Below are 26,133 nucleotides of genomic sequence, written 5' to 3'. Positions count from 1 at the left end.
ATAAATGTTTAAACTTGTAAGAACATTAGCTCTGTTGCTACAGTGGGGCAAACGTAGCTGATAACATAATAACATGTTTTGTGACATAGATTTATACACGTATACTGTAACATAATGATTGTTAAACCTTTATGATCAACCACACAGTTTAACTGAATACATCTTGACACTCACTCTTTTAAAAGCTATGTTATTATCCATTTTAGTGACAACCATTAAGCTAATAGTTCTTTTACAAAAGAAACCCATGGGTTCCTTTTTTACCTAATCGAGATATATGGGACGCTCAATCAGCTTCTTATATTGTGGGGTTAAATGTTGTATTTTTGGAATAAGGGTTTAACTCCACCAGGTGCCCAACTCTATTAACCATATATGTTTGGTAACGGGGGACAAGCACTCCTTTCAAAATGGCAACCTTGGGATGGACTTAAGTGCTCCTAAAGTGCCTGATTGGGGAGGGAAATGTTCTGAAAGTGGGGTAGAGCCAGGAACTTTAATGTATGATTTATGGACTTGTTCAACCAACGTAAGGGCAACGTTCACATGTTACAATTTCAAGGTTAAAGCAGTGAATGAAAAGTGATGGTTCTTTTGCGTGGTTATTTTTGAAATTCTTGTGTTGGCATTGCAGCTCTGTTAGTTCTTTAATTCCAAATCATATTTTGGTTAGGAAATGAGTTTAGTACCCGTCATTAGACTTAAACCACACCATTATTGTAATTCTTTTTCTCTCCCATACAGATTTCATGGATCATACGTTTTCAGATTTTTTAAAGGCTAAGAAGTTATCCCCCAATCTTCAGCATTTTATTCTGCATTCCATTGCTATGGTCTCTACCACTGCCAGCACAGGTGTGGGACTGAAAGCCACACAGCATTTTCTTCTGTCTCTCGGACGCTATGGAAATAACCCTTTCCTGTTCCCGTTGTATGGAATGGGGGAAATGCCACAGTGTTTTTGTAGGTAAGCATATTAACTTTTTTTCTTCATTTTTTCTTTTGTCAACTACATGTTATTTCCGACAGACGATAAAAATGTAATCTGATCTGTTAATTATTAAACGCTTGAGATCAAAGAAGTGGATGAAGCTTGTAGGCATTACTGCGGCATAGGGATTGGTTTTCAAAAGAACGAATTTAAGTTGGATCTGAGGTCAGAAAGTTTCATCTCTTAAGTGTGTGAGAAGTAGAACATAATAACAAGCATTTACACCCGTGATAAGGAAGACTTTGGCATCTACAAAGACCTTTTAAAGTTAAAGGCCAGGTTTGCAAAATGCTGCTCTGCATCTGTGATGCAGGTGTGCGGAGCTTATTGCAGATGTGTGACTGGTACCACCAAACATGGATGTCGTTGGAGGGTTCTCCACAGCTATCCCCATGTATTTGTGTGGGATGTATCAGGGGTGAGTCTAATACTCTGTTACGTATTGGCTTCCATTGTCTGAGTCCAATAAGCGTCCGGGGCAGACGCACGCGCATGCATGCAGACGTGCACGCACACTTTCTCTGTTTCTCTCTTACTTCCCAGGACAGCCCTTACATTGCAGATACAAGAAAGTGTTCTCTACAGCTAACCTAATATGGGTGAGAATTAAACGAAGCAATCAATGGCCAGACCTCGCATGGGGTTTAGTGTATAGGTCTGTGCAATGCAAATAGGTCCACTTTTGGTGTCTGTGCAGTGTTTTTAGTGCAAGGTTGGTACTGCCACAGGGTGAGGAAATGTCAGGATGAATGCAGAAGATGGCACATCCCTTTGTGCATTGGGGATGCAAATGCTTTGGAGCCCTACAGAATCCATGTGAACATTGTACACATGTACTGTCGGTCTGGTGTAATGCTATGTAATGACTGGCAAGATATGTTACACATTACAACACTTGCTTTGTGAATCAGGACGTGCACAAAATAAGCACATTTTCAAGCATGCCAACTGTCAACTTTTACCATTTGCGGTGTCCCATGCAATTATTAGCAAGGTAGCCCACAGCAGAATTTGGATATAGATTTCCAGGAAACATGGTTGGATCGAGCGGAAATGAAATCCAGATGATGCAAGGAGCCCCTCCACTCTCTGTAGCTCATGTGTATTCAGAGGTCAATAGAGAAGATGCTAGTAGCACAGGAAACACGAGGAGGCTAGGTTGTTTCTCTTTGTAAATTTGAAGAATTAATCCAACTTACACGAAAATCAGGATTGCCTTATGTGAGGCACTTATTAAAAATGGTATTTGGTATCTAGTGCATAACCGGGAAGGGTACTTTGATGCAGATAAGGTGCTTAACCAGTATACATTGGATCATTATTTGAATCAGTGTGTGTGGTTTAAAGATTCATAGGATGGAGATGGGTATACATTGTTAGGGCTTACCCTAGAGAAGAAGACAACGTGTCCTATTCCTTGGACTATATTAGTAGACAACGCCAAATCCCACATCATAGCGCTGTGGATACGCCTTGCAGCCAAGCATCAGGGGTGTTTATCTGGCTTATGTGGGTCAATGGTTTGAGTTTTAGTAGTTTGACATATGTCTTATCGTTACATTTCTACTGATTTAATTGCTGTTTGGCATAGATCTATACTTGCTTGACAAAGCATCCCTCCCACTCAGCGGTTGACTATTCACACCTTGTGCCTTTTATCCATTTATTCTAAAAAGGGAGAAGGGCATGACTTAGTTTACTATTGTCTAATATTTATTTATTTATTTTTTAATTTTTGGAAACCTTTATTTTCAAATCAGTGCACACAGCTATTTGGCCTTACATCCCGGAGGCTAGGCAGCATAGTATCGGTCAATCGGCTGGTGTACAATGAGCATATTACCAAATCGTACTGAGGTTTTACATTTTTTTTTTAAATTAACGAAGATGAAAAAGGGAAAAGCACCAAACTAGTGCTAAGAAACAAGGCAATTAAACATTTGTGTAACAGAGCCCGATCATAGGAAAAGCTAGGCCCAATAGCATAAAAACAATGTGATCAGCACCAATTGCAAGACCATGGAGGGGGGGGAAGGATACAGGAGACATCAGCTAATAGGACATATGTTGGAGCCATAGGCTACGGGGACAGTCGTTCTCCCAGGGGGGCGGTGTCAGGCGGCAGGCAAATATCACCCCTATACTCGTTCCAGGCCCCCCATATCTTTTGCCACTTTTTGGGTTTACCCCTGGCCATGTACACCGTCTTTTCTCGGAACATGCACCAATCCATGTTGGCCTTCCACTGTACCACCTTTGGGGCTGTAACAGCACCCCACATCTGAGCAATATCTCGTTTCGCGACCATGTTCCCCAAGGTGACCCATTGTGTTTGTGCACTATTATAATCAGTAGGACCCCACACATTCAGGAGGCAGCGCCGGGCCTCTGCCGTCACGTCTACCCCAGTCACCTCACTCATGATCATATGTACACGCCTCCAGTAGGAGGCGACCACCTGGCACTCCCAGATAATATGCATGAAGGTGGCCAATGCACCACAGCCACGCCTGCAGAGCCCGTCCACTGAATGGCCCATGTGTATCAGCCTGGGACCCGTCACGTACACTCTATGGAAAATCTTTAATTGAACCAGCCGCAACCTGGCCGGGATAGCCACCTCCTTGGGGGAGGACACTGCATATTGCCAGTCTTCATCATCCAGCTCAATCCCATCACGCACCCACTCGTCTCTCACCCCAAGGAGGAGGTCTGTACGGACATTGATGAGTTTTTTGTATATTAAGGAAATGGCACTGTCTGGCATGTGGCCGTCCAGCACCCTGTCCTCCAACGGGGAAGACTCAGGGATCTTCTCGCCCTCCGGCATCACTGCCAGAATGGCATGACGCAATTGGGCGTACCGGAAATATTCTGTTTCACCGAACTGGAACTCTGTCTGCAAAAGAGTAAAGGACTTTATCTCCCCTTTCACAATCATATCTTCCATCTTGGATATGCCTATCATGTCCCACCTGTCGAATCCCTTCGTGTGCCATAATTTGCCCAGTATTTCAGATTCAAATAGAGGAGTTGCCATCGTAAGCCTACCCTTCCACCCCTGTGACTTTGTGATTGCCCGCCATATATGTACAGCTGTCTTCGTCGGCCCGACATCCTACCATCCAGAGATCTCGAGTATAGCGCTCTATGATACTTTCCGTCGTCCAGGAGCCACCGATCCATGGCATAACCTGGGCTTACTGCTGGACCGTAGAGGCCGTGATTAAGGGCCACTAGCTGAGAAGCCCAATAATATCTCCGGATGTCAGGCAACGCTATGCCTCCGCCATACCATGGGAGCGTAAGCTTCGTAATAGCGATGCGTGGCCTGCCATCCCAGAGAAAGGGCCGCTGCAAACCCTCGACCTCCCTAAAGTAACTGGATGGGACCGGATCCTGGGTATTTTGGAGAGCATGGAGGAATCTGGGCAGGGACATCATTTTAAACAGTGCCGCACGCCCGGGCAGGGAAAGCGGGAGCTTCTGCCATCCCTCTACGTCACGTCGGAGACGTGCGAGAGGGGGGAGCAAGTTATTCGTGTAGCGTACCTTGGGATCCGTTGAAATATAGATCCCCAGGTATATGAAACCCTGCCACGCGACCTGTATGTTACATTCCCTTGGAAGCCGAGGTGTCCCACCTCTCAGCACGTATAGGTGTGACTTCGACCAATTAATAACCAGGCCAGAGTGCCGACCAAAAAGACGTAGCACATCACACACAACGATAAGTGACTTACAAGGAGAGGTGAGATATAGCAAGATGTCGTCTGCATACAGCGACACACGGTCCTCGAATCCAGGGGACCAGCGTATTCCGTTTATATCTGGGTGGAGTCGCAGCCACGCCGCCAGCGGTTCAAGCGCCAATGCAAACAACAGGGGCGACAGGGGGCAACCCTGCCTGGTGCCTCTGCGGAGAGCAAAGAACGCAGATACACGACCATTAACCGTTACGTTGGCAAGTGGGCTAGCGTACAGGAGCTTGACCCACCCTATGAATTCCGGACCAAATCCGAACTTCGCCAACACTGCCCACAGATAGTTCCACTCGAGGGAGTCAAACGCCATCGTAGCATCCAAAGACGCCAAGACGGCAGGCTCCCTGAGCTTATGGACCCTCGCGAGGGCCCCATGTAGTCTCCTGAGGTTAAGGGCAGTGTTGCGGTGTGGAATAAAGCCCGACTGGTCCGGGTGAACCAAGTCGCTAATCGCACCAACGAAACGGTTGGCAAGCAGTTTAGCCAGAATCTTGGGTTCAGCATTCAACAGAGAGATGGGACGATACGATCGACACAGGTCTCTGGGCTTCCCTTCCTTATGAATGACCACAATGGTGGCCAGTCTCTGGTCCAAGGGAAGCATGCCCGTCTCTCGCGCCTCCAAGAACATGTTCCGCAGGTGCGGGGAGATGGCATCAGGCTTAATCTTGTAAAGCTCCACTGGTATTCCATTGGGGCCGGGCGCTTTGCCGGATCTCAGGGAACGTATTGCGAGGGCAATCTCATCGGCGGTAATGTCCCTATCCATGTCAACCCGCTCCGCTTCCGACAGGCACGGGAGCTCCGCTTCAGCCAGGAGCTCTCCAGAGTCAGTCTCAGTCATGTCGGATACCGAGGTGTAAACGGTCTCGAAATAGACTGCAAATGCCATGACTATGGCACTCGGGTCGGTGACTGTCATGCCGTCCTCCCCCAGCACCTCCGGGACCACACGGCTGGCTCTCTCTTTTTTATCCAGCCAAGCGATGAGTTTGCCCGCCTTGTCTCCGACATCATAGATCCTACCCTGTTGCTCTCTATCCATGACCTTGGCAGCATCGGTAACAGTAGCTCGGTACTCTGACTGTTTAAGTGAGAGAACATGGAGTAGGTCCGGTGTTGGGTTGACTTCCAATTGGGAGTCCAGATCTTCAATTTCAGATTCAATCCGCATCACATCCGCATCCCTGCGTCTCCGAACCTCAGCTATAAGGGAGAACGCCTCACCCCTCAAGACCGTCTTAAAGGCCTCCCATAGGGAGATAGCCGATGTAACTGACCCCGAGTTTTCAGAGAAATAAAGCTCAATGGCCTTAGCCATGAGTCCACGAGTCTTGGGGTTGCGGAAGTACCATGGATTAACTGATACCACCCTCTCGGTCGCCACGATGTTGAAGTCAAAGAACACCCAGACCGGAGAATGGTCTGAGATGCTCCTCACCAGTAATCGGGCCTCAGAGACTGCCGACGCGTGGGCCGCTAGAGCCAGAACATAATCGGTTCTGGAGAGGCTTCCGTGTGCCCCCGAGTGGAATGAGTATTGACGCTGGATAGGGTGCATGAGCCGCCAGCAGTCAATAAGTCCCATAGTGTCCAGGAAGTCGGGAAGCCAGGATTGCGAACCTCGGAGATCTCTGGATGGATGTCTGTCTAGGGTCCCCGAACAAACTGCGTTGAAATCCCCTCCTATAATAAGCAGACCCTCAGGGAGACCTAAAATGGCACCCCCAATGTCCTGAAACGTTTTGTTTTGCAACCCAGGGGGAACATAAACCGAAACCAGAACCAGAGACCGTCCCTCCCATCTCCCAGAGACAGCGACGTACCACCCCATCTCATCGGCAACACTGGAGTCAATCTCAAATGGGAGAGACGCGCGCACCATGATCCCCGCCCCCCGGGATCCCGAAGAGAACCCCGAGTGCGCTACCATCTTGAAACCCTTCCTGTTAAGCGCTTGGCACGTGTTCCCCACCAAGTGTGTCTCTTGTAGCAAAATAACGTCGGGCATACATCTTTTAAACAGTTGCAAAACCACACCTCTCTTTATGCGATCCCCCAGCCCATTGACATTCCAACACAATACTTTTAAGTTCCTACCCCCCATCGTCGAATTGTGGGCCTTCGCCAGTCCCGGCCGGCATCATAGTTACAGAACCAGAAGAATTACAGTTTTTACATTGCCTTGGAGAAGAAAAAGAGAAAAAGGGAAAAAACATACAACCAACAACCAAACCACCCCCCACCCTGCACCCCTGCATCAGACTAAGTAGCCCCCCCAACTAGCAGTGTGCCTGTCGCCCCAGAAAACTACGCTACAGAAAGACCCTAGAGGAGAATGGAGATCACACAAGCCCCCCCGCCACCCTCCATAACCAAGTGAAGGATATTCATTATAAAGTGCAAGAATGTGATACCGGTCGTCACCAGCAGTCCCAATGTCCAACAATGTTCCGAAGATAGACTCTACTACTGTTGCACAGGGCCTCCCGAGGCGCCCTCCGATTGTTCCTCGCGTTCCTCATGTCTCTGCGGCAAAGTGTCCAACCACTCACTCACCACTTCAGGCAAATCAAAAAATATGGCACGGCCATCATGTTCAATGCGTAGCTTCGCGGGGAGCATCATCGAGTACTTCATCCCCAGTTCTCTGAGTCGCCTCTTCACCCCCGTGAAGCTTTGTCGCCGCCGCTGTACCGACAGAGTGAAGTCCGGATAGAAGTTTATGTCTGCATTTTGGAACTTAAGCGGCCCGGCTCTTCTTGAAGCCTGCAGGATAGCATCCCGATCCCTGAAGTTAAACAGCGTGCTATAATGGGCCTCGGCGGGGCACCCAGTTTTGGGCGTCCCCCTGGCAGTCTATGAGCTCGTTCCACTGAGAAGAAACGGCTGAGGCCCGCAGGGGCCAGATGGGTTTGTATCAGGTCTTCCACGAAAAGATCAGTGGCTGAGTCCTCTGCCCCTTCTGGTACGCCGATGATTCGTATTTCTGTCGCCTGGCACGTCCTTCAAAATCATCCAGCCGTCTAGCGAAAAGATCGTTGGCCGATCTCAAGTCTCGGACCTCTGTTTGTAGGTCCGATACATCGGTTGTGAGGCTCGCGGTTTTAATGTCCAACGATTTGACCCTATTGTTGGTCTTGCCCAGGTCAGCTCTAATCAAGTTGACCTCAATCGCCAGGGTGTCAACTTTATGCGTCAGGACTTCATGTTGTTTATGCATCTCCGTTTTGATGCCCGCGATGGCGCCCATGACGTCCCGGAGTGTCGGGTCCGACGTGTCTGGCGAATCGTCCCGATTTGAGTCCTTAGGCCGGGCGGCTGCACCTGGCGAGCTCTTCTGCTGGGCATAGCGATCCATATTGTTCGATTGGGAATACGTTGTTTTCCTACTCGAACGGACCCTCGTCTTGTCCGACTCGCCTCTGCCCGCCATGATGGTTTTGGGGACCAGCACAATAAATCACACACCGGGGCCGCACCGGCTCTTCGATGTGACTATTGGGCGCCGCGAACACCAGTTGCTGAACAGCACCGTCCCACTCCGCAACTCCGCGTGCTTCGTTGGGCCAGCGGAGTAGACACTCTCACACCACACCGCTTCCGAGCGACAATGTCGCCGTCGTCAACCACCGCATGGGCAGTAGCACGTCCCTGGCATGAATCTTCTACACGGTGTAACTCCACCTAGGAGTGTCGGATTTTGAATCGGACAACGGGTCCTGCCTCAGCAACCGTTCGCACACAATATTCCACAATCGTGGATCAGGATTCTCATCAGGATGTATGTGGAGGATCGGAGGGTCTCCGGAGCTCCGAGCTTACACGGCCATCTTACTTGCCCGCGAAGCTCCTCCCATATTTATTTATTTTTAACATTTATAGAGCGCAAACAAATGCCCGTGGGCGTCTCGGCGCTGTAGATTCCATACCAGATTAAAAAGAAATTACTGATTGAACAGCCATGTTTTTATCAGCTTTGGAAACTGGAGCAGGGATTGACATGACCGAATCTGAAGTGGTAAGGCATTCCAGAGTCTGGCTGCTGTAATCACAAAGCGCCTGTCTCTCCAGGAAACAGTCTTGGTGCGTAGTACCACTAGTTGATGAGCCTCCGCGGATCTAAGATGTCTGGCGGGGCAGTAGGCAGTAAGCTGTTGTATAAGAAACTGGGGGCCTTGTTTATGTACCGCTTTATGGGAAAGGCATAGGGCTTTAAATTTAATGCGATTCTTGATCGCCAGCCAGTGATAATTACGAATAGTCTGCGAGATCGGTTTAAATTTGGGGTCCTTGAGAGCATTCTCACCGCTGCATTTTGGACCGTCTGCATTTTATTATTGACCCTTTTCTGTGCGTTGGCGAACAGTCTATTACAATAATCCAGCGATGACAACACCAGTGTGCTGACAAGTGTTTTACCTGCACTTTCCGGTAAAAATGGGATTATTTTTTTGATCGATCTAAGCTTATAGAAAGCTATGGATACGATTTGATTAGCATGAGAGACAAAATTCAGGTTGTCATCAAACATGATTCCCAAATTCCTGACCCTTGGAACAGGGATGGGCAAAGATCCTAGTGATGATGGCCACCAGGAGCTTGATCAGACCGGGAATAATTTCCCAAAGATGACAACCCCCGTCTTCTCAGAGTTAAGTCTAAGGCAATTACTGGCCATCCACTCCTTAATGGCCAGCATACCTTCCTGGAAACGTTCGGTCACCTCCTTTCCATCGTTGTTTATGGCCAACACCAACTGTGTGTCGTCAGCATAGGAGGTAAGGCTCATCCCATAAGTTTTTATAGTTTTAGCTAGGCCCGACACATAGATGTTAAATAGTGTCGGACTTAGGAATGAGCCCTGGGGTACCCCACACGGAAGGGTTAATTCAGACGACTGAAAGGGTCCTAAGGTTACTGCCTGTGTTCTTCCTGACAGGAAGGACGCGAGCAGGTTTTTAGCTCTAAGTTGAATGCCCATATTCGAGACACGGTCGATCAGGATGGAATGATCGACTCTGTCAAAGGCCGCTGATAGATCTAGCAGTATGAGCACCGCTGTTCCTTCCTGGTCTCTAATGAGTTTGATGTCTTCTGTGGCCTTAATGAGGGCGGTTTCGGCGCCGTGAAACTTGCGGAAACCGAATTGCGTGTCATCCAACAGATGATGTTCCTCAATAAGTTCGGAGAGCTTAGTGTTCATTGCTCTCTCTGCCACCTTAGCCAGAAAGGGTAAGTTGGCTATGGGTCAATAGTTCTTCAGATCTTCCATATCCAGGTGTGGTTTTTTTAGAAGTGATTTAAGGAGAGTATTTTTAAGCATGTCAGGGTTGATCCCGGCCTTAAACATGGAGTTGCAGAGTGATCACTGGCGTTATTGAATCCATTACGGGGGAGAATACTTTGGGGGGGGCAAGGGTCTAGTGCTGATCCTGTTTTTATCAGTTTGATAATATCAGTTATTTGCGGTTCATTACCTTCTTCAAATTGCAATAGACTATGGTCGGAAGATTTGGTATTAGTTAACTGAGTGTTCAGATTAACCTTAGATGCGAATTCTGAATAAATGTTGTTTACTTTTTCATAGAAGTATTCGGCCAAAGCATCACAAAGGGCTTGTGGGGGGGGGGTGGGGGGGGGGTGTAAGGTCTGGTGTTTTCACCGCCAATTGCTTCACTACTTCATAGAGTTGTTTATTAGAATTCTTAGCAGTTTAGATTTGTTCGCAATAGAACTTCCTTTTTGCCTCAGTGATCATCTTTTTATATTTTGCAAGTTCCTCCTTATAGCGCGTTTTATTTTCTGCGGCGTAGGTTTTTCACCAGTGTCTTTCATAATTCCTGCATTTTGGTTTCTGCTCTCTAAGAGCATCCGAGAACCATAGTGCAGAGGGTGAGGACCGATTTTTAGAAATGTTTTATTTAGGTACCAATAGATTCATGGCGTTACTTATCCACGCAGAGTATTGTTCTGTGGCTAGGTTTGGATCAGTAGAGATGGTAGGACGAGCACTATTCAGGAGCATTTCAAGTCGTGGGTTATGTCTTTCTAGACCTTGAAAGGCCCCTGGCTGGTTTCAGTCACCTTCTTAGTTGGAACACAGTTAATTGATATCGTAAATAAAATGGCATAATGATCGGACCATGGAAGTGGAAGGATATCTGGAATGTGAATCTCCTGTAGGTTGGAGAATATGCCGTCAAGCATGTGGCCAGCCTCGTGCGTAGGTGAGGTGACCAGCTGGGAAAGCCCCAGAGTTTCCATGTCGGTCAGTAAGGCTTGCGTTTCGTTGTTGTCGGATTTTTCTAAGTGGAAATTAAAATCGCCTAGGACCGTAAAAGAGTTCTCTATCACTAAGGATTCGAGCATGGTGTTCAAATTAGACAGGAATTCCGAGCGCGCTCCCGGGGGTCTATAAAGGAGTACTCCCTTGCAGTTCTGCGAGGGGGTTAGCAGAATCGAAAAATGCAGCATTGACACTACCTTTAGACCATTCTCAAAGTCCTGGAGTCTGGATATTGGCAGCCGTATACATTGAGCTGTTCCAAGCTCAAGAATTGGAAGACCAGAATATTTCATTCTAGTGGGAGAGAATCAAATGCTGTGAATCTCAAGATCAAACACTTTTAAATCCCCATCATATTCATGAGAAAGAGAACGGCTGGGTTGCTTCTGAGTAACTTATCAGTTAACTACACATTTCTAAGGCCTATGCATCAGTGCATCTTACGCCATAAGTTAACAAGGAATCCTTTGGAACCTGTGAAAGCATGACATGTTTGGGCAAGAGATACACTAAAGCATATAGGGTAAATTCACTATGCATCCCGTAAGCCACACCGATATTTGAAGGCCTAGCAATAAGGGTGAACTAGGAAGTGATTAACTGAATCTGTGCTACCCGAAATCAGGAAGATGTTATTGGAACACAAAAAAATCAGGAAGATGTTATTGGAACACAAAAGCAGAACAAGATCTGGAGAGTGTTCTTGATGCTGCAATTGACGATCTTGCTATGTGGCATGGTTTTGAAATTGTGTGCTTCCAAGACTTTATGAAACTAGTGACTTTGGTAGCTAAAAAAACAATTAAGAAAATGTGTTTTGCAATACCCTCTTGTCCCCTACGTCTACTTAATATAGAAATAAATAAGTTAGTAAGGGAACAATACTTGTGTAAATCGGCAGAAGGGTCACGCAGAGTAACTTTATTAAAAAGAAGGTGGAAAAGGCTACAAGTGAAATTACGGAAAGAAGGGGAGGACATCATTTGGATAAAACTAAGAGAGGCAGCCTTCAAAGGAGAAATGAGACAGTTTTGGTCCCTCATAGGTGAGGAGTGTGAATCAAGAACTAGACCGCTTCCTATCCCCATTGAAGAACAATCATGGGTGGATTATGACACAACCCTCTATGCAAATAATGGAGTAGCGGTTTCCCCAATAGGTTTTAAAGAGAGTGATCACCTTTTGGCCCCTTTATCTGAAAAGGACATTGAAACAGCTATAAAGGAAATGCGTTCATCTGGGGCAATGGGGCCGGATGAACTTCCAATCTCTGTTTTAAAGCAAAGCGGCGTGAAATGGAGCAAATTGTTATGCCCTGTGTTTAACACTTGTTTCTCTAGCGGAAAGATTCTTCCCTCGTGGAAAGGGAGTATCTTAGTGCCCCTTTTTAAAAAGGGAGACCGACTATCTCCCCAAATTATCGCCCAATTGCCCTTTTGGATGCAATTGGCAAAGTGTTTGTAAGATGCCTTTTGAAACAAATTAATGATTGGGTGGACCAAACAAATGTACTTCCCCTAGAACAGACGGGATTCCGAAAGAATCATGGTACCTTGGATAACTTAACTGCTCTCCAAGTAATAACTGATCAATATATCAGGGTCCGAGGAGGGGGGGTCTATGCGGCCTTCATAGATTTCTCCACGGCCTTCGATAAAGTTGACCGTCCTTTGCTGTGGAAGAAACTACTTACTTTGGGTATGCCAGCTAGGATGCTAAATCTAGTTCAGGAACTCCACTCTGATACCTGGTGTAGAGTATTGCTGGGTGGAGAGAGAGGCCTATCCCAAGCAATTCCCACAGCGAATGGTCTTAAACAGGGTTGTTTATTGGCTCCTCTGTTGTTTTCTCTTTATGTTTGTGACCTACCCCAGATTTTATCCCTAAGCGAAGGAATTGCTCCCACTTTAGGGGACAAACCGGTTGCATGCTTAATGTACGCAGATGATATACTTCTTTTAGACCTCACTCCGAAGGGACTAAATAATCGTCTGCATGCATTGCATCTATTCACTGAGTGCCACCATTTGAAGATCAACATTTCCAAAAGCAAGGTAATGTGCATTACAGGGAAGAGAAAAACGAAATCTGGAAATTTCAGTTGGTTTTTAGGCAACGAGAAACTAGAAATTGTAAAATCTTATGTTTTCCTGGGGAAAATAGAATGTAGCAACTTGAGTGCCATGCCTCACATAGACAATAACATTAGGAAAGCCAAGACTCAGGGAAATGGACTGAGTGCTCTTTATAAGGCTACTGGCAGAAGACAATTTGCCCATCTGTTAGAGGCCTTTCGAGCAAAAATTCCAGCTTCCCTGCTCTACGGCATCGAGCTAATAGATTTGAGTAAATGGGGTTTCCTAGATACTATTGAGGGTAGTCTCTTGCGAAATGTATTGTCGGTCAATAATGCTTGTAGAGTGGAATCCCTCAGGCTTGAATTGGGCATACGAAGTAGTTGGGTTCAGGCCCTGGCAGGAGTTATACGTTGGGTCTTCCACTTAGCCAAGGGTAAATCGGCTACTTTAAGATTTCTTATTAAAAAGGAATTACTGTGTCCCATGAAGGAATATTCTTTACTTTTAAAGAACTTTAGAAGGGCTGTCACTTTATTAGAATTGGAGGAATCAACTCTTTTTTCATTAACTCCACATCAGCTAAAGCTGTCATTAAAACGGGCAACTTGGGAGTTAAGTTTTAGGAGGGATAGAGATGTCCTCCTCACAAAGAAAGGTGTTACTGAGGTTGTCAACTCTTACTTATTTAAACATATACAACCTTATGCATCCTGGACCCTCCCCCGCGGCCTACGCCGTTTCTGGTTCCTCTTGAGACATGATCTTCTCCCTTTAAATAAATTACTAGCTAGATGGCATGGTTGTTCCGACAAATGTAATTTATGTAGCAATGACAACTCAATTCAGGATATTGCCCTTATCCTTTTTATATGCCCTGCCCTAATGGTCCACCGTCGAAAGTGGGTGAGACCTATATGTTTACAATTAAGCATTTCCTCTGCTAAATCTTTACGTGATGCCACTTTCAACCCTCCCAATGAAATGTTATGTTTCATAATTTTTAACTTCTTTAAATGTTTTTTAGAATTATATTAACAGATATGACTCCCATTTTCTGTTTTTTTTTGTATAAATGGAATGTATCTTGTGGATTTTATGTTTTTGCAATTTCTGTTGTTAACTATGTTTTGTTCATATGTGGGTCTCAATCGAGTTCCAAATCATATTCAAATAAATTGAATTGAATTGCTACCCGATAGTATCTCTCAAATGAAGGCATAGTGAGGCCACTGTTTAGATACTTAATACTCAGTGTTGTGACCTTCACCCTTTAGGTCTCCCTACCGATGAAATGTGTGAGGGGTGTTGTCAATGATGTGTATCAACTTTGATTGTTGACAGGTTTGGGACACTGTACACAAATTAAGGCACAACAACCATCTTAATTGGATCAACACTTCCCATTAGCGATAGCTTCAGGTATCTTATCTTCCAAAGTTCCCCTACTGTGAATTCTTAAGTAGCCAGCCTCCTCTTGGGTTAAGAGCAGATGTGATAAAGATTACGCAGAAGCATTGATTGGAGACAAATGTTGTACTTGGTCCAATCAATTGTCACGCTGAAGTGTCTGTAATAGTTTTCAATCTCTTGGTTAACCAGTAGGAGAGATGGCCAGGTTTGTGGCATATAACAGCACATAATTGACATAGAGAGCAGTGTTGTTAACCTGGCCAATGCAAATGGCAAGATAAGCAGACTTTATTGTTAGAAAAATAAAAAGCATCTGTATCACTAGGGAAAATAAGGATCACTGACAGAATATCGACAGTCAAAATATCGACTTACCAAAATATCGAGGTAAAAATATAGAATGCCAGAATATCGACTTCCTATCTACAAACAGGTAAGTACAAAAATATCGACTCCAAAATATCAATAGGAAAGCATATACAGTCAAAATATCGAATTTTTTAAATATCTTAAAAGTAATTTAAAAGTAATATAATGATAAATATAATAATTTTAACATACTTAAAATACTTAAATAAACTTAAAATTAATAAATAATTAATGTAAGTTTAACACAAAAAAATATTTTTAAAACATATATATATATATATCTATACATATTATTAACAAAACATATACAATATTTTTTCCGTAGGATAGCAAGAGGGTTAAATTTACTATTCACAATGAAGAGAGTGCAACAGTAGGGAAAGCGTTGGACAGCGTAGGGGTAAAAATTACTATTCCCACTCCAGTGAGTGCAATAGTAGGGAAAGCGTTGAATAGCCTAGGGGTAAAAATTACTATTCCAACTCCAGAGAGTGCAACAGTAGGGAAAGCGTTGGATAGCGTAGGGGTAAAAATTACTATTCCCACTCCAGTGAGTGCAATAGTAGGGAATGTAAATACTTCATATATAAATATAAATAACATAAATATTAACAGTAGGGCAAGCGTTGGATAGTGAGAGGGTAAAAATTACTACTACCACTCCAGAGAGAGCAACAGTAGGGAAAGCTTTGGATAGCGTAGGAATAAAAATTACTATTCCTACTCCAGAGAGTACAACAGTAGGGAAAGCGTTGGATAGCGTAGGGGTAAAAATTACTATTCCCACTCCAGTGAGTGCAACAGTAGGGCAAGCGTTGGATAGTGAGAGGGTAAAAATTACTACTACCACTCCAGAGAGAGCAACAGTAGGGAAAGCGTTGGATAGCGTAGGAATAAAAATTACTATTCCTACTCCAGAGAGTACAACAGTAGGGAAAGCGTTGGATAGCGTAGGGATAAAAATTTCTATTCCCACTCCAGTGAGTGCAACAGTAGGGAAAGCGTTGGATAGCAAATTACTATTCCCACTCCAGTGAGTGCAACAGTAGGGAAAGCGTTGGATAGCGTAGGGGTAAAAATTACTATTCCCACTCCAGTGAGTGCAACAGTAGAGACAGCGTTGGATAGCGTAGGGGTAAAAATTACTATTCCTACTCCAGAGAGTGCAACAGTAGGGAAAACGTTGGATAGCGTAGGGGTAAAAATGACTATTCCAGCTCCAGAGAGTGCAACAGTAGGGAAAGCGTTGGATAGCGTAGGGGTAGTAATTACTATTCCCACTCCAATGAGTGCAACAGTAGGGAAAGCGTTGGATAGCGTAGGGGTAAAAATTACTATTCCCACTCCAGTGAGTGCAATAGTAGGGAATGTAAATACTTCATATATAAATATAAATAACATAAATATTAATACCAATTACAAAATAATTAAAATATTTTACAATTTTATCAATTATATTAATTAATCAATTAAAATTACCAACAGAAATTAACTAATATAAATTACCTACTAATACTAATTATTTACCAATTACCAATAAATTAATTTACAATATAAAATAAATAAAAATTAGACAAAAAAATATTTAAAAAATGTAATTACTTCCAATTAAATTACTTCCCAAGCTATTCCCCTATAAACACACAACCCACTACAGAAAATAAATGACTAAAATTAACATATTTATCAATTAATCAATTACAATTAATTACCAATTATATTATAATTATTTACAAAGTAATACTTAATTGACAATTAATTTTAAATACATACCGATAAATAAAATAACATGTTTAATTAATTGTAATTAAATTACTTCCCACCCTATTCCCCAATAAACCCACAACCCGCTACAGAAAATAAATTACTAAAATTAACATATTTATCAATTAATCAATTAAAATTATTTACCAATTTTTTAATAAATTACCAATTAATAATTAATTAACAATTAATTCTATATAAATAACAATAAATAAAATAACATATTTAATCAATTATAATTAAATTACTTCCCACCCTATTCCCCTATAAACCCACAACCCGCTACAGAAAATAAATTACTAAAATTATCATATTTATCAATTAATCAATTAAAATTAATTACCAATTATATTTTAATTAATTACCAATTAATAATTAACAAATACATCTAAATAAATACCAATAAATAAAATAACATATTTAATTAATTATAAGTAAATTACTTATCACCCTATTCCCCTATTAACCCACAACCCGCTACAGAATTATATTACACAAAAATTAAAAATTAATATTAACTTACCTTAAATTCGATATTTTTGTTGTCTATATTATGTCTATTAATTACCAATTAATAGACATAATATATGTCCATTCTATATTTTTGATAAGATATTATGTCCATTCTATATTTTTGATTCGATATTATGTCCATTCATTTCGATATTAAAATTTTCTAGTCGATATTTTGGTAGTCTATATTATGTCTAGTCGATATTATGTCTATTCTATAGTTTTTTACTCAATATTATGTCTAGTCGATATTTAAAACTCGATATTTTGACTCTATACCGGAAAATAACATTGAGGATTTGACCACACTCCTCCCTAGTACATCTATTGACTTAAAAGGATGCAAGGTGACAACATTTGCGCAAATCCTGGATGTGGTGGTTTTATATAAGATACTTTGGCCTTATAACATGACAAACGCACATTCACTGCACAGCCACTTGAATACAGTTTTCACATCAAAGGTAGCCACAGCATGGGTCGAATAACGTTTTAATTCAGTATTCAATTGCACACAGTCTGTGGATATTTGATGTACTCGTAAGATAAGGAATACGTTCTGTTGCATGGTGGAGTCTAGTGCAAGGCACCATATAGTATACAATGGATAATTACGGGGTTTATGTTTTTCAGTGGGCTCTAGACTACTTAATTTACAGTACATTGTTAATCTTGAGATGTTTAGGTCCCATTGGTGGTCAATGAGGGCCTTGGCAGCTTGGACCCAACAACCTCTGTAGTGTGTGTATAATTAACTATGTAATGGTTATGTTTTATTTTGTATGGCTTTTGGTGCCTCAGTTGAGGAAGCACATATGAAAACTATTTCTGATTGTGTACCAGTTTGGCTGGTTTAATCTTAAGAGGACCATTCTAGGCTAGGTATTGGAGACTTGATACTTCACTACTAGAACATAATACTTTCTGATCATTTGTCAAAAGAAGTAGTTGAATCATGGGTGGGGAATGCAAGTGTAAATTGTCACTTCTGAGTTCTGTCTGTTATGGGACATCTTGAAAGCGTTCATGAAGAATATATTCTTTAGCCTTGTCTACTCTTAAAATGAAATTAATGGAACTCAGTCTCCAGTTTGGAACACTCTTAAAAAGATTTTCAAAATAAATTGCCCTTTGTAAAACTGAGGAAGAGTTTCGGTCTCTTACTGGCGCATGCTTTTAGTTAAACCTCTTAATAAATGCACTGATTTTGCAAATCACTGAACCAGACAGTGATATTAGGAAGGGGCATCTACATTTTTAGATTAGATTAGATTAGATTAGATTATATGAGCATTTATCGTGCACACTAGTCTTCTCAATATGATCTAAACCTAATACTAGGAATCAGTTGCATGCTTGCCTGAAACGTATGCTGCCTGTCATACGTATATATGAGTAACTATAATAGCCAAGAACTACTAGTGGCTTGGTCTCAGTCAGCCTGCTAAAGGATCATTCAATCTAATGCAATATCAACACAGTTGTCAATTATAATTTTCATTTAATTGTTCATGATTGTATTTTTTTAACTTGTTTCTCAAAATAATAATACACAGTTCCTACTCTAATCCAGAACCTGAACCGGTTTCTTCTATTTTACGTCCATTACAAAGCTTGTTTTTACTGCAATATGTACATAACACAAGATTAGGAGGTTTTGTTAATTTCCAGTTAAATGGCAATCTGCCTTGCCCAATGCATTTTGGGAATTTTCCCCTTCAGGTGCTTATTATTCCTGTTATTATCAGGATAACATCTGATGAACAAAACTGGGATGCGCTGTAAACCAACTGTACTCATTACAAATCAGAGGGACTGTTTTTCAAGTCATGTTTGCCTTACAGCAACTGACTATTGGTCCTGCTTCCTTAAACTAAATCCTTGTTTTGCGCCACGTGGAGGAAGGGCTCATTTCAGGAAGGACTTTTGCCGTTGTGTACATTTTTGATACACATATCACTGTGGCTGATATCCAAGTCAAACGCTCTTGTTACTGCCAGCCCTGTGTTGTGGGGCTGTCAGGTTTTAAGCCGCTCCTGCTGTGGAAGACTGCTTTCTTGAGGAACGGCACAACAGAGGAGTGGGCTCTTCAAAAGGAAGCGAACCCCCTACCCAAACTTCAAAGACTCAGACGCTGAATCACATTTGGGTCTGGAAATGGATTATAAGGAGAGCTAGAGGACCGAAAGATGGTCAACTATCAAGTAGCCAGTTGGGTTCTGCAAGGATGGGAAGCTCTGCAAGACTTCTGCCTGTGACCAGGGCTGGCGGCTAAGGCATGCCAGTCTCCCAGTTGGGTGAAGGGACATCACACTGGAACATCCAAGGCCACCTGCTCCTGGAGCCTGAAACTCAGGTGCCTGCCTTCTTGTCAAGACCACTGATCTCTGTGAAGAAGAGGAGAGCACTGTAGGGAGCGAGGTCCAGTCAGGGATCCTGGGTTGCTGCCCTGGTGCTGGTTCAAGTCTTTGGACACCGTATGCCAGAGAGGGCTTCTGTGAAGTTAGCTGCGGTCATAATTAGGCCGTCGACTATGTGCGGTGTGTAGGTTAGCAACCCCATATGCCAGAGGGGGCTGCTGTGCGGTTAGCGCTGCCAAATGGGCTATCGCCCATGGAGGTGTCAAGTCTGCCGCTCTGTATTCCAGAGAGGGCTGCTGTGAAGTTAACCATGCCAATAAGGACATCTCCTGTGTGCAGGGTGTAAGTCAGAGACCCCATATGCCAGAGGTGGCAGCTTGAAGAGGAACCTGCTGCTTTACCGATAGGGCCAAAGCCTGAATGTAGGCCAGATGTGGTGACCCTGTATGCCAGAGGGTACCACCGGAAGAGAGAAGGATCGTAACTTGGCATCATCGCGAGGAGAGGACGGTGTAGGGACCCCTACGTGCCTGAGGCCAGGCTGAGGATTAGAACCAGAAGCCATCTAATTCCCTCTTCCCCCACACACACAGACACCCCTCCTCCCCCATGGGGAAGACCAAAGGAAGTGTACAGTTACATCAGAGAAGCAACAATAACTTCCAGCCATAGCCCCTGCAGAAACGGGTGTATGATACTCAGCGAAGGACTTTTCTCTACCCTATTCGCCTCAGGGGCCCCCTCTGCTTGAGGGGTTCTCATGGGACACCAATCAGACAATCCCTGCTGGTGCATGTAAGGCTGATAGAAGTGCTGGAAAGCGCAGGGGGAATCACTTTTAACTTTTCTAACAGAGACGGAGTCGGTGTCCTGAGACTTGGACTGCTGATGAGTGTTACATGTAGTCAATGGGAAATAACCACTAGTGCTATTGAAATGCTGGTCGGACTCAGGTGTCTGTGCTTGCCTGTTAAACTCCCCCCCGCCCCCCCCCCCCCCCCCCACCCCCCCTCCAAGCCCCACTGTTGGTCTCAGTAGCTCCTGCTTGCCTTGTGGCTATCTGAATGGGGTCCTGGCAGTCACTAATACAATTTTTCATCACTTGCGTTAAGGAAAACGAATTTGATGAGCTTGTGCTTTACTTATGGGCAAGTTTTACCCATATGATTCTTCTTTGTGTATATATACAATTAGTAGCTTTGAAATGTAACAAAATAATTTTTACATTATTAATTTCAGATTAGGTTGCACTCTGTGTGAAGCTGATGAACGGAAATTTATAGACTGTCTCATATAAATGTGAGATATTTTAGTGAGTGAAGTAACCACTGCCAGCCTAGCTTAGGACCAAGTGTGTGTCCTGCCTGAAGCCTATTAAGAAAATATTGCCTTGAGGCTGTAACTAAAACCTAGGGAGTCACAACACGTGTAACAGGGGGTGTCCTCATAGGAGGTTACAAGAAGAGACAAGGCTGTACCAAGAACGGACTACTAAGCCTATTGACCAATGAGAAGCCACCATTTACAAAGGACAGGGAAAGGAGCCAATTAAAAAAATGGGAGGAAAGTGGGCGCAGCTCTATGCCCTTATCCTGACTACAGTATGTCTTGAAGAGACAGCACTAGCGCTGCCTAGGCGAGACCTAAAAAACACCCCTAGGTTAAGGGTGGCACACAGGACATGAAGAAACATGACAGCACTGAAATCACAAGTCGGAATTATTTCCCCAAAGGCAGGCAGAGTTGAAGCAGAGGAAGTTAAATGTTAGCATTATCTCCGAAAGTCTGCAGGAACTGAGGAATAGTCAATCACATATAACGATAACCAGAAATATGCCATTAGGGCTCGGCACTGGTCATTCACATGACAGATTTGCCTCTGAAGGCTGGTTCGGACCCTCGTGTGCCGGAGGCGGTATGCCGTGCTTATGACAGTGGTTCACTGTAATGCACGCTGCTCAGTGTATAATATTGGCTGGATAGGATTATATTATTCTCACCTATTCCTATTCCTGTGCATGCCAGTCTATGGAATCCTGTGCTGTATTATCACTGAATGAAAAACTAGTTGACATTTTTTTTAATGTAATTGTGTTGAAAGTATTTGTTGAGTAGAGATATTGTTGGTTGAGTAACTTAAGTTAGTTATTCCTTCTGTAGATTAGGGGGCAATTTGTGTTTTTTTCAGCTATAGGTATGTCTCCCAGCGCTTTGTAGCCAAATTCAGATTAGTTCCTTAACCGTCTTAGTCCTATTCTGCTGAAGCCAGGTCATGGTGGGTTCCATTGGCACTTGGGAAGAGGTGAAATCGCTTGTTCATAGCTCTTCTGTTAATGACCCACTCAAAACAGGCACATTTCTGCATGATAACTGTTCCTAGCTTTTACAAATTTACTCCTAACAGTTCTTCCATAGGGGCCACCACTATGGAGATGTTGGAGGCAAGATTACATAGTCACAGCTTCGGTGACAACCCATTGTGTAGGTAGTAATGTTCTTTAAGCATCGTACCAAGCCCAATAGAATATTCAGGACGAGAGGATGCATGCTGGGAGTCCTTGGCTCTGCGTTGATGTAGAGGCTACAGTAGTTCTGCACATAATCTCTAGATAATAGCAGGAGTATGGTTGTTGAAGATAAATGGAAACCGTGGAATAACATATATCCAAAGTACCACTCTCAATGGTCAGTTCTCCAATTGTGGTTCTCTCTAGTTGAAGTGGGTGCTCAAATTACCAGATCCAAGTCACTGCAGTTTGAGAGGTAGAGGTATGGTGCAGTGGTATCTCGAAGAATAATCATTTATGGACATGCAGAATCCTGAGAAAACTAAGGGGAACCAGAGCATCAACTAGGAGATTTGTGTGATATGGTGAATGGAAGTCAGGGTCTATTACTGTCTTGTTACATGGGTCATCTGGAGGGACGCCAGCTCATTTTTAACACCAGTATGCATATATGGATTTGTATGTCCAGCAGCTAGCCAGGTCGACTCTGCAGGGGCATGCCAGGCATCAGCAGAGGAATGCAGAGGATCACCAGAGATAGTGAACTTCTCAGCTAGATAGGTGAAGGTGCAGGTCATGATGGCTTTGGAACTGATACAGTTAGCTTTGAGATAGTGTTGTCTGGTAAGAGGAGCCACAGGAGTTCAATCAGGGTAGGAATGATGTGGTCATATTTCTTCAGGCACTTCACGAGGCATGCAGTGGCATAGAGGATGCCCTTGAGAGGGCCCTTTGTGGAATTTTGGGGGTTGGGGAGTAGGGCATTGCCAGAAGCAGGAGGATAAGGGCTTGAATGTCAGTTCTAATGCCGTTTTCTGTTAGGAATGGTTTCACCCCATTTAGAAGAAAGAACTGATACTAAGGTCCAAAGTGAATCTGAGTGACTTGGTGCTGGAATGAAAGTTGGGGTTCGAATCTGCTCAAGTTGATGGTGTTGAGACTAATTTGGGCAAAATATTGCATGTTGTTGTTGGTAAATAGCTGGAATTCGGTTGTGCTGGTGTTACTCTTCAGGTGGGGGCTTGACATCCACAACCGTATGAGGTGCAAGATGTGTTTGAGACATTGGACCTCTTGAGCCGGGAAGATTTTCAAATATAGCTGTCTCTTTGGCATATCAGGGACGCTCTATGGTTTTATCCATGAGTAGAGTCCCAAGCGGCTACAAGTAGAGGTGGAGAGGTAGAGAATTTTGCGATTCTCTGAAGAGTGTTAATAAAGAACAAACATCATGATGTTATGTTATGTTAGATAATCTTGTAAAGCGCTCAGCTGCCCCAGCAAATGGGCGTCCCGGCGCTGTTTCCAGAGTCAAGATGGACGTTAGGAGATAAGCAAGGCAGGCTTACAGAGAGGTTAGTTAGAAGGAAAGAGATAGGTTTTAATTGCTTTCCTGAAGTCCAACAGACCTTCCACTTCACGAATGCGGGCTGGTAAGATGCTCCATAGTTTTGCTGCTAGGAAGCGGAAGGAACGTCCGCCCACTCGACTGAGTTTAGTCCGAGGTACTTGACCAGCCGAGCGTAATGCACGAGTAGGAAGATACATGTTCAGCAGAGTACCAAGCATTTTGGGGGTAGCAAGCCTTAGAATTTTGAACGTAATACATAGGGTCTTAAACTGTATCCGCTGGACTATCGGAAGCCAATGGAGCCTCCGGATGGTAGCAGAAATGGAGCTAAACCAGGGAAGGCCACTAAGGCTCTGGCCGCCGCATTTTGGATGCGTTGCATTCGGGCAATTTCTGCTTGATTAGCACCTAAAAACAGAGAGCAGGCATAATCCAGTCTAGACAAAACCGTGGACTGAACGATTAGCTGCCTCGTGGCTCAGTCAAAGAATTATAGGATTGGTTTCAAACTACGCAATATGCCAAATCATGTGGCAGCAACTTTATTTGTGTGAGTACAGAAGCTGAGAGAAGAGTCTAACCAGACCCCCAAGTTTTTAACTTTGGTCTTAGGTATCGGGGCTTTACCCAAGGTAGTGGACCACCAATGATCTCCACATAAGTGAGTGTTCTTTCCGACCAGTAACACCTCTGTCTTAGTAGCATTCAATTGTAGACAGTTAGATGTCATCCATTCTGCCACAGCAGCCAGGCCAGCTTTGAATCTAACAGGATCAGGGGTGATACCTTCTTTAAGGGCGACCACCAGCTGCGTGTCGTCAGCATATGAGACGATGGTAAGGTCCCGTTTTTGGCGACCGCAGCTAGTGGCTGGACGTAAAGGTTGAATAGAGTGGGGCTCAGTGCTGAGCCCTGAGGAACACCCTGCTCAATAACATGTGCCCGAGATAGAAAGGGAGGGGTAGAAACACGGAATGACCTCTCGGTCAAAAAGGATCTGAACCAAGCAAGAGCCATATCCGTGATCCCTGCCTCTTCAAGCCAGTGGAGCAAGATCTGATTGGAAATGGTGTCAAAGGCTGCACTTAGGTCCAGAAGGATCAGTGCCGCATTTGACCGTTGTCAAGAGTGGAACGAAGGTGGTCCGTCATAGCCAGGAGAGCCGTCTCTGTACTATGACCTGCGCGGAACCCATGTTGTGTTTCGTCCAGAATGTTATTGGCGTTCAATACGTTGGTAAGGATAGAAATAACATGCAACTCAGCAATCTTTGCAGCCCAGGGAAGAAGGGAAATAGCCCTGAAGCTTTCAGGCTTCAGGGGGTCTAAAGTAGGTTTCTTTAATATAGGAGAGACCCATGCCTGCTTCCATTTAGCTGGAACAGTAGCTGATAAAAAGGAGGCATTATTAAGATTATATAGCGGGCCAGGCAACATATAGAAGAATCTCTAAACTGGGCAGGCTTGAGAGAATCAGCCGGAGAACGTGACTTGATATGCATGGTTAATTTGTTAAAATCCTCCCTAGAGATTTCAGGAATGGCCGCCAGTTGGGAGGCAGGGCTAAGCCTTATAGAGGGAATGGAGCTAGACATGTTCAGAGGGTCGAAAGATTGATATATAACACAAAAAAGGAGGCCAGTTCCTCACATTGGGCTGCAGACGTTGGAATGAGTTTAGGAGATTTTTTGGTGCTAAGCTCTTTCAGAATCTTAAAAGTTACTTTAGCAGGGTTGGAGCTTAGTTTAAGCTCGGAGGCATAGTACTCCGCCCGAGTCCTGCATATAGCTCTATGATATGCTTTGAGCTCCGTTAAATAGTGAGCTTTTTTCACAGAAGAATAGTCTTTCCTCCATTCACGCTCGTGCCTTTTACAGGTCTTTTTCAAGGTCGCTAAGGTGTCATTATACCAGGGATTGGCGTCCTGAGTGCGCCCTTTAACCCAGGTAGCTGGTATAAGTATATCCAGTGCCCGGGTAAGCCATGCACAAAAGGAATCATATCTTGTCTCAACGTTATTAAATGGACCTAAAGGGTCAAATCCTAGCAGTGCGTGGAAGTCTTCTAATCGAAGCTTACGCCATGGTCTATTAAGTACAGAACGTTGGATTTTGCAAGGAGTAGATGTAGGAATAGAAAAGGTCATATCGACTAAAAAATGATCAGACCAAGCTATAGGAGTGGGAGTAGCAGTGTTGGGCATCTCAATGTTAGTAAAGATCGGATCCAGCACATTTATTTTAATTTAATTTAAAGGAGTTTGTAGAGCGCCTGGTGACGCCTCCCGGCGTGTCCCCGCGCTGTGGAGAGAGTGTGAAATAGTGTAGAGGAAACCAATCACAAGGTAAAGAGGCAGGTTTTCAACTTCTTCCTAAACATGATTTCATTATTCTCCATCCTGATATCCAAAGGAAGAAGGTTCCATTTCCTAGCAGCTAGAGTACGGAATGATCTGCCTCCCATTCTAGCTTTTTTGGGGCAGGTAGTTCTGAGCAGACCCATTCCTTTAGATCTAAGTGACCTGCTAGGTTCATAAACATATGCCAAATCCGACATATAAGCCGGTGCTCTGTGATGAATTATTTTATGGCACCATAGCATAGCTTTAAAATCAATCCTCTTCCTGATAGGTAGCCAGTGGAGGGCTGCAAGAGAGGGGAGTGAAGGAGCTCTGCGGGGAAGCCTTAAGACCAGGCGAGCTGCCGAATTTTGTAAAACCTGTAGCTTTTTGATGTTTT

At 43.9% G+C, this 26,133-nt stretch overlaps 1 protein-coding gene across 3 annotated transcripts in view; it reads left to right on the top strand.

The window, feature by feature from the left end:
- The window catches only part of CHM (CHM Rab escort protein), a 980,660-nt gene that overhangs the window by 441,775 nt on the left and 512,752 nt on the right, over positions 1 to 26,133 (top strand). For all 3 annotated transcript variants that reach the window (XR_015295298.1, XM_086918782.1, XM_086918781.1), the window contains exon 8: positions 745 to 967. Coding sequence is in view for 2 of the 3 variants with exons in the window: in XM_086918782.1 (XP_086774908.1) it covers positions 745 to 967 (223 nt within the window). In the remaining variant the exon portion in view is untranslated. The remainder of the gene's footprint in view (positions 1 to 744; positions 968 to 26,133) is intronic.

Source organism: Lissotriton vulgaris, chromosome 4_1 (genome assembly GCF_964263255.1).
Source record: "Lissotriton vulgaris chromosome 4_1, aLisVul1.2, whole genome shotgun sequence".
NCBI lineage: Eukaryota > Metazoa > Chordata > Amphibia > Caudata > Salamandridae > Lissotriton > Lissotriton vulgaris.
This window is presented reverse-complemented; position numbering and strand designations above follow the sequence as displayed.